General features: G+C 46.9%; 1 protein-coding gene across 6 annotated transcripts in view; it reads left to right on the top strand.

The window, feature by feature from the left end:
* Positions 1-17,595, top strand: part of MTHFD1L (methylenetetrahydrofolate dehydrogenase (NADP+ dependent) 1 like) — a 211,983-nt gene that overhangs the window by 146,398 nt on the left and 47,990 nt on the right. For all 6 annotated transcript variants that reach the window (XR_004352578.1, XM_032651641.1, XM_032651638.1 and 3 more), the window contains one exon: positions 951-1,103. Coding sequence is in view for 5 of the 6 variants with exons in the window: in XM_032651641.1 (XP_032507532.1) it covers positions 951-1,103 (153 nt within the window). In the remaining variant the exon portion in view is untranslated. The remainder of the gene's footprint in view (positions 1-950; positions 1,104-17,595) is intronic.

Raw genomic sequence — 17,595 nt, 5'->3', positions numbered from 1 at the left:
AAACTGTGTCAATATTTGATTGATCTCTGAAACCCACAATTCTGGGCACCATTTCTGTAGGGCAATTGTGATCGCCACCCAGCAGATTTCTGATCCGTATCTAAGAGTAAAGGGAATACCCCACCCCCAACCCCAGTTGACAGTACTCTGAAATCTTCCAAATAGTTCTAGGTTGAATCATAAGAAATTCTGTGTGGGTTACCTCTGAAGATTGCATTCCTTTTCTCTCTGTCTGTCCACCGAGGGAATGTTCCTTAAAAGTTATGCTTCAGGTATGTGGCTGCAGTTAATTAGCAAAGTCTCTAAGGAGGCACTGTGTACCCTTAATCGGGACCAGGCAGCGGGAACACTGTCCTTTCTGTGAGACCCCACATGTGACTGCCTCCCCTTTCACCTTTGGAACTCTGGGTCAGGCATCGCCTTTGGTCCTTAAAAATAAGAGGCTTCAATAGTGACCTCATCTTAGTTCATACAATGTAATCGCAGATCAAATAGCCATGATTCATAAAACAACACAAAGAGGCTCTTTGCTTCCTGACAGCCTCTAAGAATGAGCGAACAACGGGACTAAAAAGCCTTGTTACCAAGCCTTTCTCCAGGTTACCTTTCTGAGTGCCGGATATTAATATCCTTAGAAAGTGGTTTCTACAGCTGCTGCTGCCGCCTGCAGTTACTTGCTTGCCTGCAAATAACCACCTTTTCTTCAAAGACACACATAATGCTGCCTTTCTGTAACAAGAATTATCCAAAGTACGTAATAGACACCCTCAGCTTGCCAGGTGATGATCTCGTGCAGACGAGTTTTTGTCCCATCTTCTTGGTCAGTGAACAAGCAGTAACAAGCACAGTTGTATGTGTGGATCTGAGTCGTGGGGATTCTGTGGAGTGCGGGTCAAACAAGTACAGGAACGTTTATGCTCAAGGAACACCTTTCCTTTCCTTTCTTACAGGGTTTTGGAAATTTGCCCATCTGCATGGCTAAGACCCACCTTTCCCTGTCTCACCAACCTGACAAGAAAGGCGTACCCAAGGATTTCATTCTACCCGTTAGTGACGTACGGGCCAGCATAGGCGCTGGGTTCATTTACCCATTGGTTGGAACGGTGAGTGTGTAACATTCTCCAGAAACCTTCCCCAGTCTGTGTTGTCATGATGCCTGAAATCCTTATGCTCTGGGAATGCCTTACAGATTGGGTATTGGGAAGTAATTAATAGTATTTGCTCTTTTCCTAAATACTCTCTTCCACGGTGAAAAATGCACCTGCCATCAGGGTTTGAATTTTTCTTTTCTTTATCTTTTTTTTTTTCTTGCGGTACGCGGGCCTCTCACTGTTGTGGCCTCTCCCGTTGTGGAGCACAGGCTCCAGACGCGCAGGCTCAGCAGCCATGGCTCACGGGCCCAGCCGCTCCGCGATCCCGCGGCATGTGGGATCCTCCCGGACCGGCGCACGAACCCGTGTCCCCTGCATCAGCAGTTCCTAATCCGTCCTGTCTTCAGGATCCCTTGAGTCATAAAGTCGACTCCCCTCTCAAAGAACATGGAAGAGAATAATTTGGGAGGAGCCAGTCTGCTGTTGAAGTGGTGGGGTGGCTTAGTGTAGGGCTTCCGGATCTTCACATCACTGCCCTCAGAATGATAAGACTTCACTGCGGTGGGATAGATGGAGGCCACCACCATGTCCAAGAGACAGGACCAGCCCCCTACCCCAGGGCTGGGGAGATCAGTCTTTCAGCCTTCACCTCTTTGTCAGCACATTAAAGGGGGAGCTCTGCCTAAGAAAATGAGCAAATCACATGAGTTCTTGTTTTTGACCTTGTTGTGGCGGGACATTGTTGCTATGGGATGGTTATTGTTATTTCAAAGCTTCTCTTTGGACGGAGGGGAGATAGCACGGAAGTGAAAGCTTATCAAAGCACTTAAAATCCACACAAAATGCTTCATTATAGCCACACAGAGATATGGTGGTTTCCCTTGGTTTGTCTTCTCATCATGGGACGCCCCTGGATTAGATTCAGCACAAAAAATCTTGATCATCTCTGTTGCTGTCATTGTTGTTACAAGCTGATCCAAGTCCAAACGGGAAACACAGCAATTTTTAAAATAAGCCATGTGGCTCTGTTGTTTAGGCAGTGGATGGGTAAAAAGTGCATAATGAGTACAGAGTTGCTTGCCTTCATGTTTACACGTTTCGTCTGATATTGGGCAAAGTGTTTTCAATAAGCGTTTTTTGAATCCTTAATGCCCGTGATGCACAGAGATACTAAGAGGAGTAGCTGTGAGGATGTACTAAGAGGCGCAGTGGGCTGAACAGCACAGAGGCATCCAGTACGTGTGGTGGTGGTGTTGGCGTTTGAAATACTCTCAGGGCACCGGGGAGGCAGTAGCTATTTCTTACCAGGTTGGGGGCAGGGAGTGTGTGGAAGAAAAAGAGAATCAACCTCTGAACTGGGGAAACGGTGAATTTTGACTCAAAGGCACAGAAATACATGGTACCCTTCCCAGCGTGGTCCAGTGTGGCTGGAGCTGGATAGGGGTTGAGAGGCTGAGAAATGGGATTAGGGTAGCAACACCAGGCCAAACTGTTAAGGATCTCAGCTGCCATCTTAAAGACCTTGGGTTTTATCCCATGCACACTGGGGAGTTACAGTAAGGTGGGTTTCATGCCTGGTTTTTATTCTTTCTCTTTTTTTTTGGCTGCGCCACGTGGCTTGCGGGATCCTAGTTCCCCCACCAGGGATCGAACCTGCGCCCTCAGAAGTGAAAGCACAGGGCCCTCACCACTGGAAAAGAAAAATGTCTGGTTTATATTTTAGAAAAACAGCTCTGGTAGCAAAGTGGAGAATGTTTAGAGGAAAGAGAACCAGACCCAGGGAGACATCGGCTGAGGCCAGAGGTAATCAAGGTTGGCATGGCAGCCGTAGAAGTAAATATGGGGAGTAGAGACGAATTCGAGGTATATTTTTATTTATTTACTTATTTATTTTGTGGTACGCGGGCCTCTCACTGTTGGGGCCCCTCCCGTTGCGGAGCACAGGCTCCAGACGCGCAGGCTCAGCGGCCATGGCTCACGGGCCCAGCTGCTCTGCGGCATGTGGGATCTTCCCGGACCGGGGCACGACCCCGTGTCCCCTGCATCGGCAGGCGGACTCTCAACCACTGCGCCACCAGGGAAGCCCTCGAGGTATATTTTGAAGGTAGCCACCTGCACCTGAGGCTCGGGGCAAAGGGCACTTCTAGCCTGAGTGTAAACGGTGATGCTGTCCGTCATGGAAGGAGCACAGTCAAGAAGACAGATGGGCAGGGCCAGAAATGCGTCTGGCCAGGATGTAGAGAGCTGAAAGGGCTCATAGGATCTATAAAATGGTCTGTGAATCCGTGAGAAATACAGACCCAGCACTCAGAAGAAAGGAACAGGCAGGAAGAAGGCCCTGAGCGCTTTAAGAATTTACATGAGGGTGGACACAGGGGAGAAGCAAGGATATGCGCGAGAGAAATAAGCAGTAAAGGATGGTACTAGGAAAACTGCCATGTTTCTGGAGCCAACGGGGTAACAGGAGCCCTCGAGGGTCTGGGCAGAACCATCGTAGGCGGCACAGGGAGACCAGAGAGTAACCGCAGGAGCTGGCGGTGGAGTTTCCCATTGAGGGAGGCATAGCGACAGTGCTGGAAGAGGGAGAAGGGTTCCAATAAAACAGGTTCTGAATGGTAATTTTAGAAAAGGTGCAACTGAAGGTAAAAAAAAATTCAGATCAGTGGTCCAGGGGGCAGACGGGGAGAGGGGACAGATTGCAGAGGGGCACCAGCGACCTTTTGTGGGTGATGGAAATACTCTATATCAGCAGTCCCCAGCCTTTTTGGCACCAGGGACCAGTTTCATGGAAGACAGTTTTTCCACGGATGGGGGAGGGGGGACGCTTCAGGCCGTAGTGCGAGCAAAATGGGGAGCAATGGGGAACAGCAGATGAAGCTTCGCTCGCTCCCTTGCCGCTCACCTCCTGCTGTGCAGCCGGGTTCCTAACAGGCCGCGGACTGATACCGTTCCATGGCCTGGGGGTTGGGGACGCCTGCTCTATATTTTAATTGTGGTGGTGGATCCATGACTGTATACATGTGTCAAAACTCATAGACCTACACGTTTTTAAACGGTAAAATTTATTGAGTATAATTTAATCTTACCTCAGTTAACAAAAACACGAGGAGAGCTTGCTTTATATTCCTTAGAATGGCCTCCCTGATGGCAGCTCCTCAGGGCCAAAGATCTGGTCTTCAGTCCATGAAGGCCTTTGCTTAGCAGAGCACAGCCGGGTAGTACCCGCCCAGAGGGACCAGGGACAAGCAGCCGTGAGAGTCCCAAAGAGCATGGAACAGTGGACACAACTGAGGAGGGAATTAGCTGAGTTCCTAATCTGCCCTGTCTTGTCCTGCACAGATTTGAAATCCTACAGTAGTTCTCCCAACAGATTCATTCATTCAGGGAACGTGCACGTGGCCCTGTGCTCCATGCCGTGGGCAGCCTCCAGTAAAGCAGCTTTCTCCACTTTAGGCAGCTAGTAAAGGTAGATAGAAGGGAATTAACAAAGACAGTGGTTTGGTATAAAAAATTGTGAGTCAATAAATGATACCTTCTGAGTATCTGAGCATTTAAGAGTCATTAAATACCAATCATAATTTTAAATCTGGGGGGTCACTAAGCAAATAGATGCTTGTGTGAGTCTCCTCCCACCTCAACTAATACCCTCACATCCACAGCCTTGTAAGACCAGTTCTGGAAAGCCAGGGTTCCATCAGCCACAGCTTGTGTGTGTGTGCATGACCACTAGTCCATCCCTCCGCCCCTCTGCTCCTCCTGGACGCCGGGCTGGTAGTTAGAAGATGAAGGTGTGAGCAGTCCTCGAGGGGTGGCCTCCGGCTGCCTGGGTTCCCTGAGGAGGTCCCGTGCCTCCACCCCCGGGTGGAGCCGTAAGCGGCAGGGCCCTGTGGTAAAATCCTCCGAAACAATCACGTGAGGAGGGAGGAAGGAAGCAGTATCACGTGGAGGCGGTGACCTGCGGTCTGCTTTCTGTGACAGAGCAGGAAGCCGCTGGCGTCCGGGGCAAACGCACCGCAGGAGGCCAGGATCGCCTAATAAGGGCTGGTATTTACTTTTACTTGACCCCGTCCGGGGTCCTGCCACAGTCTGTGAGAATGCTTCTAAGATTCATCATCCGTGTGGGAGACACAGTGTAGTAATTTCCTGCTGAGATGACCGAGGCAAAGGGGGATGGGGACACGGGGGGGACTGGCTCCTGCAGGTGGGAAAATTCTAGCCTGACTCAACACAGGCTTATCTGAGTGCCTCTGCAGCACACATCCGTCTCTCCCCTCCAGGAAAAAAGCCCAAACTGAGACCTCAAAACCAGAAAACCCCTCAGTTTTTCTGCATTGCTTGTTCATTCATTCATGCATTCATTTATACCTGTCGGGTGGGAGGTGCTGTAAACCACATGGAGGTGAACAAGCTCCAGTCCTCTCCTGAGGGGCCTTATGGCAGATGCTGGCAAGTAAAAGCATACACGTGCAGAACACCGTGGGCTTTATAGCAAAGGAGAAATCCCTTCTGGTGTGTCCTCAGGAGACGCCCGTCCTCCTGGCTACCTAGTAGGTCTAAAAGTGGAGGATCTCAACACAAGCATGTCCCTCCTCAAACAATAAACATCTCCAGCTTTGCTGACTTTGGCAGGTCGCACGGTGAAGTGCTGGAGAGTTTGGTTTTTTCCCCTCCAGGTTTAGTTTTCTAAATATTTACGTTACCTTCCATCCTTACTTATAGGCCAAAGCTTTCTACCACTGAATGATTTCATCATGTTTTATTTAGTTACTGCTTTAATTGGAGTTGATCACCAATTTGTGACCTCTAGTTGGTGTAGACACTTTACCAGTACATTTCACTTCCTGGTGCGGTGGTTTTTTTGTTTGTTTTTTTGGGGTTTTTTTGCGGTACGCAGGCCTCTCACTGTTGTGGCCTCTCCCGTTGCGGAGCACAGGCTCCGGACGCGCAGGCTCAGCGGCCATGGCTCACGGACCCAGCCGCTCCGCGGCATGTGGGATCTTCCTGGACCGGGGCACGAACCTGCGTCCCTTGCATCGGCAGGCGGACTCTCAACCACTGCGCCACCAAGGAAGCCCCTGGTGCTGTTTTTATAGAAGCACCCAGTCATACATGGGTTCCTCAGCTAGGGCCATCTAAGACCTTTGCCCCATCCTTAGTGCACTGGCAGTGTTTTCTATCTCATTTTTCCTTCCTAAAATATCTTCATTCCTACTAAGCTCCGTGTGTATCCTTGCTTCTCTGTAATGACATTATTCTTATATATTCTTTCCATCATGTTATTGAAAGCTACAAAATAGTATAAAATCCTTGACCAACACACCACCACTTAGTACCTCTCCTTGTAAGAAATAGTTTAGCAAATCCAGATCTTTGATGTGGGGAGAAAAGAGCAGACTGTTTTTAAGATTTTCCAACCCTATATTCTACAGATTACCCTGTTAAGTTTCCAAAAATTCTTTCAAAGCTTATGGTTTAGAGTGCTCAATAAATCTCATAACTTATAAAACTTCTCCAAAACAATCTCATTCCCCACCCCTTCCCCTATTAGTTTAGTAGGTGGTCTTTGTCTGGTGGTCCCATTGCTTTGATATTGTCTTTAGGTTTTTATAACTTATCAGGGCTGTTTAATCATTTGACATAAATTTTGTGACATAAAAACATTAATATGTAAGGAAAGTTTATAAAATTATGTTATTGGGAAATAAATTACATTCCATATAGAAAAGACTAAAAAGACACCAAAATGTTGACAGGCGGCTGTGATATTATGAACAGCTTCTTTTCTTTTCTGCTTATTTCAAATTACTGCATCAAGGATGTGTCACTTTCATAACATGAAAATACAATAAAAAGAGAAATGGTAAACTGAGAGTACTTGGGGAAACATTTTGCCAGGGCCAATTAGTTGCAAGGGAGTCAGAGTACACGTATGGCAGGCGGAATTAGGCTGGTAGAATCATCTTGCCCTTCCTGGCTTTCTTGTAGTGTTTTAACACCTGAAAATTGGGGCACCAAAGAATGGACAAAAGAGCTGGAACGTTCCTCTAAGAAGTGCACTCCTGAGTATGGTTTGTCGAGTCTTGTCAGATGTTTGCTGGCCCCAAACTCTGCTAAGGAAATGCAAGATCGTTTTTTCCATGTTAATTTGTTTTCGTGCGGGGCTTCCTCACACAGTGACATGTTGTCAGAACAGTTGGCTTGGAGAGGTGTCCAACCAAGTGTGAATTCCTAGCAGAAGTCCACTTGAAGGTAGTTTTTGGTGTCTCGGACTATTTTCCTTTGATATCACATCGAGGCAATGCGATTAGCTCCTTAGAGGAGCTTAGAAGTCCTCTTGAATATGAAGTCTTCTCTATTGACAAACTTAGGACACAAAATTAGGACCTAATGGTTATTAAGGACAAGAATATGAGCTGGAATCTTGGGCTTAAGCCATCCTGCAGTTTACCCTGAAGGGATTAAGACTTCCTACAGCGTTTACGTGGTGTTCGGTGCCAGTTAGAGCCTTTCTGGGGGACACAGTGGCTTCTTGAAACTGTGGAGAGAATCCTAGTGCTTTGGCCTCACAGACCAATGGGGAGAGAGAAGCATCTAGGCTGGGGGCTGTAAGGTGCAGTGCGTCAGAGCTCCCAGTCTGTCTGGAGCAGTGGTTCTCACTGGGCAGTTCCCCTGTCCCTTCCTACACCCTTCACTTTGGCCCCTGTGCTCTTTCTGGAACAGACCGTGTGATCCTGGGCACTGAATATATGTACATGCCATGATTGGTCTGGGCTGGCCCCATCAGAGCACAGAAATCTGTCCAGGGAATGGGGACTAAAAAATCATCAGTAACACAAACAGCTCATTGAACGAGCAAACGGGCCCTGGCGTGGCCTTCATTTCCACTCTGTGACCCGACCTGGCCACATCTCTACCCAGGTGCCCCACTGACAACCTCGCTTAGCTTGACTCTGGAAGGCAGGAAACTGCTAGAGCGTGTTTGGGAAATCAGTGATGTCATCCACGGCGAATGCTGGGTGGAGAGTTACTGGTCCGCGGGGAACGGGGGCCAGTGAAAGCGCAAGCTGGGGCCCCACCCAGCCAAGTCATTGCCGTTTTCTTTCTCACATTTCAGTTAAGCTCACTTTGTTTTCCGTTCTCCTCCCTCTCCTGTAAAAGCATGTACTGAATGTTTTGTTTCCGCGGCATCCGATTCAGGCCAGTGATGAAATTATTCTGCAGCTCAGTGGGGAGATGTTTTCCTCCTGGCACACCGACCCTACCCAGGGGTGCATAGTTATAGACTCGGTCCACTTGGTTAGGCATGAATTAATCCAGACCGTGTAGGTTTCAACCCAGTGCACTACTCCTCACATTTTCCAGAGATTCGTGGCCAGGTACACACACTCACTCCTCAAGCTGCCTTTATTTTTTAAAATACATTTATTTATTTATTTTCGGCTGCGCTGGGTCTTCATGGCTGTGCAAGGGCTTTCTCTAGTTGCAGAGAGGGGGCTACTCTTGGTTGCAGTGTGCAGGCTTCTCATTGGGTGGCTTCTCTTGTTGCAGAGCACGGGCTCTCGGCACACAGGCTTCCGTAGTTGTGGCGCGTGGGCTCAGTAGTTGTGGCTCGCGAGCTCTAGAGCACAGGCTCAGTCGTTGTGGCGCACCGGCTTAGCTGCTCCGCAGCATGTGGGATCTCTCCCCGGACCAGGGCTCGAACCCGTGTCCCCTGCATTGGCAGGTGGGTTCTTCACCACTGCGCCACCAGGGAAGTCCCCCCAAGCTGCCTTTAAATGAGATGGCTAAGCAGTCGTGTTGTAAAGAGCTTCCCGTCCTGTGAGATCACACAGAAGGTCTGTCGGAAGCTCAGCGTTGGGCATATTTCCTGCAAAATCATCCACTCCTCCTCTCTCCTTTCCCTTCACTCTCCTCTTGCCTTACTTTCCCCACACACACCACCCACCACCCCCCCCGGACAAATAAAGAAACTCTTAGCTTTTTTTGTTTTTTTTTGTTTTTTCCCGGTACACGGGCCTCTCACTGTTGTGGCCTCTCCCGTTGCGGAGCACAGGCTCCGGACACGCAGGCTCAGTGGCCATGGCTCACGGGCCCAGCCGCTCCGCGGCATGTGGGATCTTCCCGGACCGGGGCAGGAACCCGTGTCCCCTGCATCGGCAGGTGGACTCTCCACCACTGTGCCACCAGGGAAGCCCTCTTAGCTTATTTTTTTAAAGTCTCTTCAAGTGACCTTCCTAACTCCCATGTTCCCTGGCCCCGGTTAACCCGACACCCGAAATCTCTGTGATTAGTTTGAAATAATCCAGACTCGCTGCACACATTGCCCGCAAGCCTCCCCTGCCCATCTGGCCTCACTTTCTTTGTATCGCTGTGTCCTTTCACCCCATTTGTGTGGACCTGGTCGGGTTCCTCTTCTCCACCCAGCTTGGGTCTCTCTCCCACTGCTCTTCTTATCTCTACATCAGGATTTCCTGCTTTCTCCCAAACGTGCCCTTCCTCTGGAGCAGGCATCCCTCACTTCCTCTTATCCTGACGTGGCTGCAGCAAGTGGCCCAGTTGCTCTGTGACCATGCCCCCTTCCCGGTGTCCAGAGGAGAGGCACACGTGTGTCTGTCCAGCAGGAGATAACTCATCCCCGCCTTTTCAGTATGGCATGTTTCAGCAAAAGGGAAGTGACCAGCAGCATTCTCGATTTCCAGAATCTGTTTATCAGATTGATGAGACACAGGAAGCTTTGTGACTCAGGAAAATGTTTACCCCTCTACCACATACTGTTATCTAGGTCTAGTCCATTTGTTTCAATGACCTTTTCTCCCTGAGTTTGATGCTAATGTTGTTTTGTTTTGTTTTAATATTGTGGTTTTTAAATTTTTATTTATTTTTATTTTTTGCTACATTGGGTCTTCGTTGCTGCGCACGGGCTTTCTCTAGTTGCAGCGAGCGGGGGCTACTCTTCGTTGCAGTGCGAGGGCTTCTCATTGCTGCGGCTTCTCTTGTTGCGGAGCACGGGCTCTAGGCACGCAGGCTTCAGTAGTTGTGGCACACGGGCTCAGTAGTTGTGGCGCGTGGGCTCTAGAGCGCAAGCTCAGTAGTTGTGGCGCGTGGGCTTAGTTGCTCTGTGGCATGTAGGATCTTGCCAGACCAGGGCTCGAACCCATGTCCCCTGCACTGGCAGGCAGATTCTCAACCACTGCACCACCAGGGAAGCCCAATGCTAATATATTTTTAGCATAAATATAAAATTACTTCAAATGAAATCAGCCTCAGCCAGGGAAACGTGCTGAGTAATAACGTTACCAGATATTTCTATTATTGAGTTAATTATTTTTTAATTGGCTTAAATTTTTAACCTACCACTAGTAATCCCTATGTGTAGGCTCTGTCTTTCTTACTTTCTATGAACCTAGAAAAGGGTACTTGTGGCGCTTAAGTGTCCACCCCATCATCAGGGTATCATCAGGATATTGACCTTTTGTTTTGTTGGCCCATTCCTCTTCCACTTCCATCTCTAGCCTACTTGTTTCCTGCCACATTTAGTAGTTCGGATTCAGAGCATAAAATTGCCAATCAAGATATACACAAGTCAGAAAGACATCCATAAAAGTATCTGGTACTCGTGGCACTTCTCTTTATTCTATGCCTCTTGGTTGCATTTGTTTACTTTGTTATCCTAGTCTGTACTAAGAGGCATATAGTCAGAAGCAGCTAAGCAGTTTAAGAAAGGGTAATAAAATTAATACAAACCAAAATACCAGCTTTCAAATTAAATAAATGGGCCACTGTCAGAGTCAGTTGGAGCATTTGGTGGGAATGAATGAACAGGAAGAAAAGCTAGATTTAGAAGAAAAATATGGCGCTTTCAACTGGGATTGTAATTTGAGGGAGGAGTATGGTTGATGTTATCTGGAGCTCATAGCAGTTCACAGGCTTAACTATGTATGTGTTCATCAGAGTATCCACCCATGGACATCAGATTAAACGTTAAAATAAAAATAGTATATGTCCCTGTAAAACATTTGTGGTATACTGCTTTTGGAAAAGTTGGTTCCCCCTGCTGTTTTCTGGGTATCATTGAAAATTCAAAACATTTTATACCAGTGACTATAGCCAGATCTAATTAAATCAGGGAACAAGTATAAAGTAGGTATTAGAGAAATAATTTATGTTGAGTTAAGTGATCAAACGGAGGTATTTATATATATAGTCCCTGGAAGACCCAGAATGAAAATTCATAGTCACATTGCCACCCTTCTGTAAGGATTTCCAGGGGTACCTGCATTACGTATGTGCCCTTGGCCAGTGTGCTGAGGGGGAAACCTAGGGCTAAGAATACAAGCTGAATCCATAGTGTATGTCAGTCTCCTGTTTGAGACTTAACCCAACCCCAAGAATCAGCTCTGGGGAGTGTAAAGCCTGTGAAAGTCACTGGGTAACCCCCGTGCTTCTTTGTACCTTCCAAAATCCATCATCCAGTTCTCAAATTTATCTGTGTTTCTTCTCTGAAGACATATTTACTCACTCCAGAACCTTCCCCCAGGACTGGCATTGTGACCCCCTACTCACCTCCCAACACTGCATTTCTCACTCAAGCACACCTCTGCCTTTGTGCTGCCAGCTCTACCCAGCTAAGGTCTCTTGCAGTTATTTCCTTTGGGTGTCCTATCCTTTATCAAGTCGCCTTACCCAGTGTCTCCTGTTAATCCAGGCCTCCCCAGGGTAGAGACCCTGCCTTTGGTTCCCTTGATCTGTCCACACTGGGGAGTCCAGTGTAGAACATACGGCTGAGCCAACCCAGTGTGAGGGGGTCAGCCAGCTGCGCGGAGGGCACGGGGGTGCTTAAGGTGTCCTCTGCCGATGTGACCTCACAGGATCAGGATCTCCACTCCAGTCCCAGTCTGGAAAAGCACATCTTGTAAGAAACTAAGGGGACAGGCTCAAATGCCCTCCTATCTTATCTGCTTGTAACTCCAGCCTTTCGGGGTCAGTGCCGTAGCCCTTCTTTTCAAACCAGTTACTGACCAGCCATGCTATAAATCAGGTCTAAATATATTTTTCTTAACGTGTTTAGATATGGACTTACAGATCGAATGTCTCACTTAGCTGTATCACTTGGCATACGGCCATTTGAGTGGAAACTGCTTGTCACATTTTGTGTTAATGAATCTCAGCCCTCATTTCAGTGGGAATAATAATAGTAGTAATAATAAATAATAGCTGTTCTTACTACAGGCCAGACACTCTTCCCAATGCTTTATGTAGATGAACTCATTCATTACCCCTCGTACCAGCCCTGTGAGCCAAGTTAGTGATAAATGGCCAAGGAGAGTTCCAGCGCTCCATGAATATTAAGGTTTATGAGATCTTTGCACAAGAATAACTTAAATTTTGAACATCTTGATATTTTCTCTTCAGTAGGTCAGTCAGTGTGTATTTCCGATGCCGTGTGTGCTGCACACTGAGACATAAAACAAAGCATAGGGGCTTCCCTGCTGGCGCAGTGGTTGAGAGTCCGCCTGCCGATGCAGGGGACACGGGTTCGTGCCCCGGTCTGGGAAGATCCCACATGCCGCGGAGCAGCTGGGCCCATGAGCCATGGCCGCTGAGCCTACGCGTCCGAAGCCTGTGCTCCACAATGGGAGAGGCCACAGCAGTGAGAGGCCTGCGTACCGAAAAAAAAAAAGCATAAAAGGTGGTGCCACCCTTCAGGGACAGCAGGATGCTTGGATAATAGAGCATCAACACCAGGAAATAAAAGCAAATGGTTTGTGCAGTTTGCTTGCCACAAGGAAGGCATAAATGATCCATGCAGTAAAACCTCAAAGAAAGCCAAGACCACAGTGGGTCTTTGGGTAGGCTGGGAAGGTTGGCTAGAGATTGGGGCCTTGGGTAACATACTGGGGCATACTAGGACGTTTGAGATTTTGTGGGTGGAGGACCACCTGGCATCAGTCACCTGAAGGAAGTAGAGACAGGTCAGGAGCCCTTAGTGCGTGTGGTAGTCCCAGGATGGGGGCAGTAATGGTAGAAATGGAGAGGATGGTGTGTGGCCAGGAGACGACTGGGAGTCACAGAAACTGAACATGGATGGAATATGAGGAGGGGTCCAAGGTGACTCCCGAGGACCTGGAAGGAAGGGCGCACAAAGAACGAGCTGGTGTTTCAGTGGAGGTGACTGGGAGCGCCATGTTGTCTGAGATGCCTGTTGGATTTCCCCGTCAAGTCATCCATCAGCCAGTTAGAAATTCGTTTTTAGAGCTCTGGAGAGAGGCCAGAGCAAAAACATGAAGATTTTTTTTACATTCGGATGATACACAGTCTCCAAGTTCCCTTCCATTTCAAAACATTGTTGCCTGTCTGATGTGCACTAATGCACTGAGTGACCGAGTCGGGAAAGACCCAACCCCTGCCCTGGATGCTTAGTGCTGACAGACTAATAGATCCAAGCAAAGTGTTGAAGGTGCCGGGTTGAGGAAGGGGTGCTCGCTTCTCCTGAGGGAAAGGACAGCCGTGCAGAGAAGCTGCCTGGAAGTGCCCTTGGTGTCCTGAAAAAGGGCAGCGTTTAGGGGGGAATCATTCCAGACAGACCAGTGGGCAGGCACCTGACTGCAGATGGCCTTAGACCCTGTAGTTAGGAGTTGAACTTGACCGTGAAGGCAGTGGGAGGGAGCCCTTAACCAATGGAAGGATGTAATGAGATCATTCCAAGGCCTCTGCCTTGACAGCTCCAGGGGGCTCTTCACAGCAGTAAGTGTGAATGGTTGTCCCTGGGCATGGGCAGGGCCACCTCCTGCATGGCCACAACACAAGGTCTCTGGGTCATTTTTTATTGCCTTTGAGGCAGAAAAGCAAAACTTCCAGCAGTTTCCCTTGCCCAGGCTGGTGAGCCCTGTTCCAGGCTGGACCTTGTACTAGGTAACAAGGAAAGCCAGAAGCGTCAAAACGGGTGGCTCCAGGCTGTGTCTGGGGACAGATGAGCTGTTTCTGCACTCTATGTGGTTGCCTGTAGTGAAATACTATTTCTGTGTCCATTTAGTCATTAAGCCTCGATAATTTGGTTTCTGAATGGATCGTGATTCGCTGCAGGTCAGAGGCTTTTAAAGTTGTTTCAAGCTACATTACACAAATAAAGAGAATTCTCCTAAAAATAAAGGAAGTAATCTCTTCTCTGTCTGAGACACCATGCATAATTTGTCGATCTTGCACAAATATTTCCAACCCATCAGAATCCTCTGTTTTCAGCGTGTTTGCGGCTCTATCACAATTATTATAAGCCCATGGGGACCAGTAACCTGGGTTTCCACTATCTTTGCTCTTTCTTTTTATGGAGCGGTTCAGTCTGCTTACAGGTGGCAAAGAGTTAACTTGTCATCAAAGCTGTAATATCACAATGATATGTGAAAAGTTCTCCCTGAAGTGTAAGTGCCAAGTACTTGCTCATATTAAGAGACAGTTTTTTGTTTGGGCCTGAAGGACTCTTCTGCAAAAGGTCGGTTCTCCAAGTTGCATATGGTCAGTCCAGCTCCCCGTTCCGTGCTGTGGTTGGCGTTCTCTCCAAAGTTTATAAAATAATGAATTTAGTAAATGACTCATTTGTAGTCCTTTATGCCATCTATTTAAAGAAATAGTTTTCACATGGGTAAAAATCATTGCATAGGTAGCTGTAAGTTCTTTATTATTTACAATAACCCCAAGTGACTTCTTTTTTTTTTTTTTGAGGTTGTTTTGACAGCCGGAGGTTGTTATTTTAATTTTGATAAGTTTGTCACAAAGAATGGAATGTGCTCCATTTTAGAGATGGAAAAGTTTGGGCAGGGAGAGAGGAGAGAGGCACCACCTAACAATGGGATTCCAAAAGGAGATCTGTTTGACTTCTTTGAAGTGCTTTTAGTTTTCATTTGAGGCATACGTTGGAACCTGCTATCTTTCTTTGGAGTAGAATGCATTACAGACAGAAAAAAAAATATATCACTGCAACCACGTCACTGGAAAAAGAACAGAAGATTTCAGGAAGAAGAAGAATATTAAGTGTATGGATTAGGATTTCAGGCAGAGTCTTCTTGTCTTTGGACAATAAATAGTTAATGGTACATGGAAACCCTGATGGGGAATCTCTGCAGCACTGAAAAAAAAAATGCCCATAAATCCCTCTTCAGCACTTCTTTGTGTTCACACATTCAAGCTGAGGACAAGGGTGGAATGTCCAGTTCATCTCAAGTGCACGGGGCTACTCTGCATCTTACCCTGACATCCTGTCCTCCTTCCTGTGTTATCAACGTGCAGGCACTGCTCTCTCTGTATTATTAAACACAAACAAAAACTCTGTCTACAGTAGTTCTGTACGTTTTCACAGATCTTCTATTGTGATTTTATTTCTTCCGTATCTTCTCTATTGAGCACATAAGCTCACATCTTTCTAGCCCCCAAAATAATCCATTCTCTTCCCCTAGATGTAATGTGTGATGCGAAAAGGAATCATTGAAAGGAGGGTTAAAGAGACTAATGTCTGGATAGTTTCAGGACCCGAATGATTGTCTCTAAATACATACAGCGGCTATATGCTTATAATGTTTAACGACTTGGAGAAATAACTGGTTTGTTTAGTGGGAAAATAAATGGGACTCAAAGACTATAATGTCAACAGTGTAAAAATGCTTAGAAAAAGCAAGTAGAAACAAAGGGATGTTTACTTAAATTACAACGATAAAAATTAAAACTGTAATGAGCACTAATATCAGAGCCAGACAGCGTTTTCAGCAGTATATATTAACTCATCTAATGCTCACTGCCCCCTTCCAGGTAGGTAGCATCACTGCCCTTGTTTACACAGAGGGAAACCGAGGACAGAGACGTTAAGTAAATTGCCCTGATCACGGAGCCAGTAAGTAGTAAAACCGTGATTCAACCCCATCATTGCCTCCTCAGAAATATTATATCATCTTTCTGCTGATCATACGGCCTTATTTTCACATCCTATCCATTACTGGACACGAGCCTTGATTCTGGTAGCTGTCCAATTAGAAAGAGTGGCTTCAAATGACCTATTCTAAAACTAATCCCATTATGTGAGCAGATGATATCCAAAACCTTATTGCTTGATAGCCATTAATTGCATTATAGCTTTAATATTGTAGTAACTTAGGATAAACTGTCTAACTAAACTTCTGGTTGCTTAGCAGAAAGCTGTGTTGCTCAAAGGTAAATTTTTCATTGTGACATTTTTCAACCAGGCTTTCCTGGTTGAAACTATTGCCTTGAGTATCTTCTAAATCAGAAGAATGTCACCCTTTTTTTTTTTTTTGGTGTGGATCTTGGTGTTTCTGTCACCCATTAATGAATGTGCTTTAAAAGGTCAAAGGGGGCTTCCCTGGTGGCGCAGTGGTTGAGAGTCCGCCTGCCGATGCAGGGGACACGGGTTCGTGCCCCGGTCTGGGAGGATCCCACATGCCGCGGAGCGGCTGGGCCCGTGAGCCATGGCCGCTGAGCCTGCGCGTCCGGAGCCTGTCCTCCGCAACGGGAGAGGCCACAACAGTGAGAGGCCCGCGTAACGCATAAAAAAAAAAAAAAAAAAAAAAAAAAAGGTCAAAGGGGTCCAGAATTGTTTTCTACTGAGCTCTTTCTCTCTTTGGGATAGGTTGGTCATCTCTTCAGGTGAGAGACTTGATTTGGTTCCTTAATTTCACAAAAGTATTGTCCACTCTACCCGCCCAATGATTGATCTACTAGGCCGTAGGACCCTGCTCAGCCAGCGTGATAGAATAGAGTCAGTCCCTGCTGTCACTGGAGATTATAACCCTGACCTGTCGGCTGCCAGGCCCAGCGCTTGGCACACAGTAGGTCCTAGTTATTGAATGAATTTCTTCCGATCTTAAGTGACAGTAGTATTTTGGGGTTATTTACTTTGTTTTCTGTGCTGCTTTCCCAAGGGATTGGAAATACCTTTTCAAGACACATTGTTGGCCTGAGTGTTCTCCCCTTTTTCTTGGGTTGTCAAGAAGCTCTGAAACTAATAAACAGCTCAGTTCTAATAATTGTAGGATGCCTGGACCACACACCTACTTTCCTGATCCCTGTCAATCTTTTTTTTTTTTTTTTCAATCTATTTCTTAAACTTCATTTTAAAGTAAAAGCCTCCTTAAGTTGTTTGCTGAAAACCTCCACCTTCTGAAACCAGACTTCAGAAGATTAGGGGGCAAAGTCGAAATAAAGATACCACCCAGAATGCTCCAGGGCTAAAGAGATCTAGACTTTGCAACACACACACACACACACACACACTCATACAATATGTATACAATAAAATGTGTTCCTACCGTATCTTTCTCAATTCATACACTGCCCAGAATAGTCTTACCTTTGAGGAAAGCACTACACAAAATCCTTATTTTCATTGCCATTCAGGGACGGCCCACGGCTTATAGATTAGCGGTCTCAATTTCTTCTTTCCGTGTTTCATTTCCGTACCTAGTAAGAGCTTAAGCTGATTTACCGCACTGACGTTTTAATG

The sequence above is a fragment of the Phocoena sinus genome, chromosome 12 (assembly GCF_008692025.1).
Source record: "Phocoena sinus isolate mPhoSin1 chromosome 12, mPhoSin1.pri, whole genome shotgun sequence".
Taxonomy (NCBI): Eukaryota; Metazoa; Chordata; class Mammalia; order Artiodactyla; family Phocoenidae; genus Phocoena; species Phocoena sinus.
The sequence above is the reverse complement of the archived record's forward strand: the minus strand, read 5'-3'. Positions and strand labels throughout refer to the sequence as shown.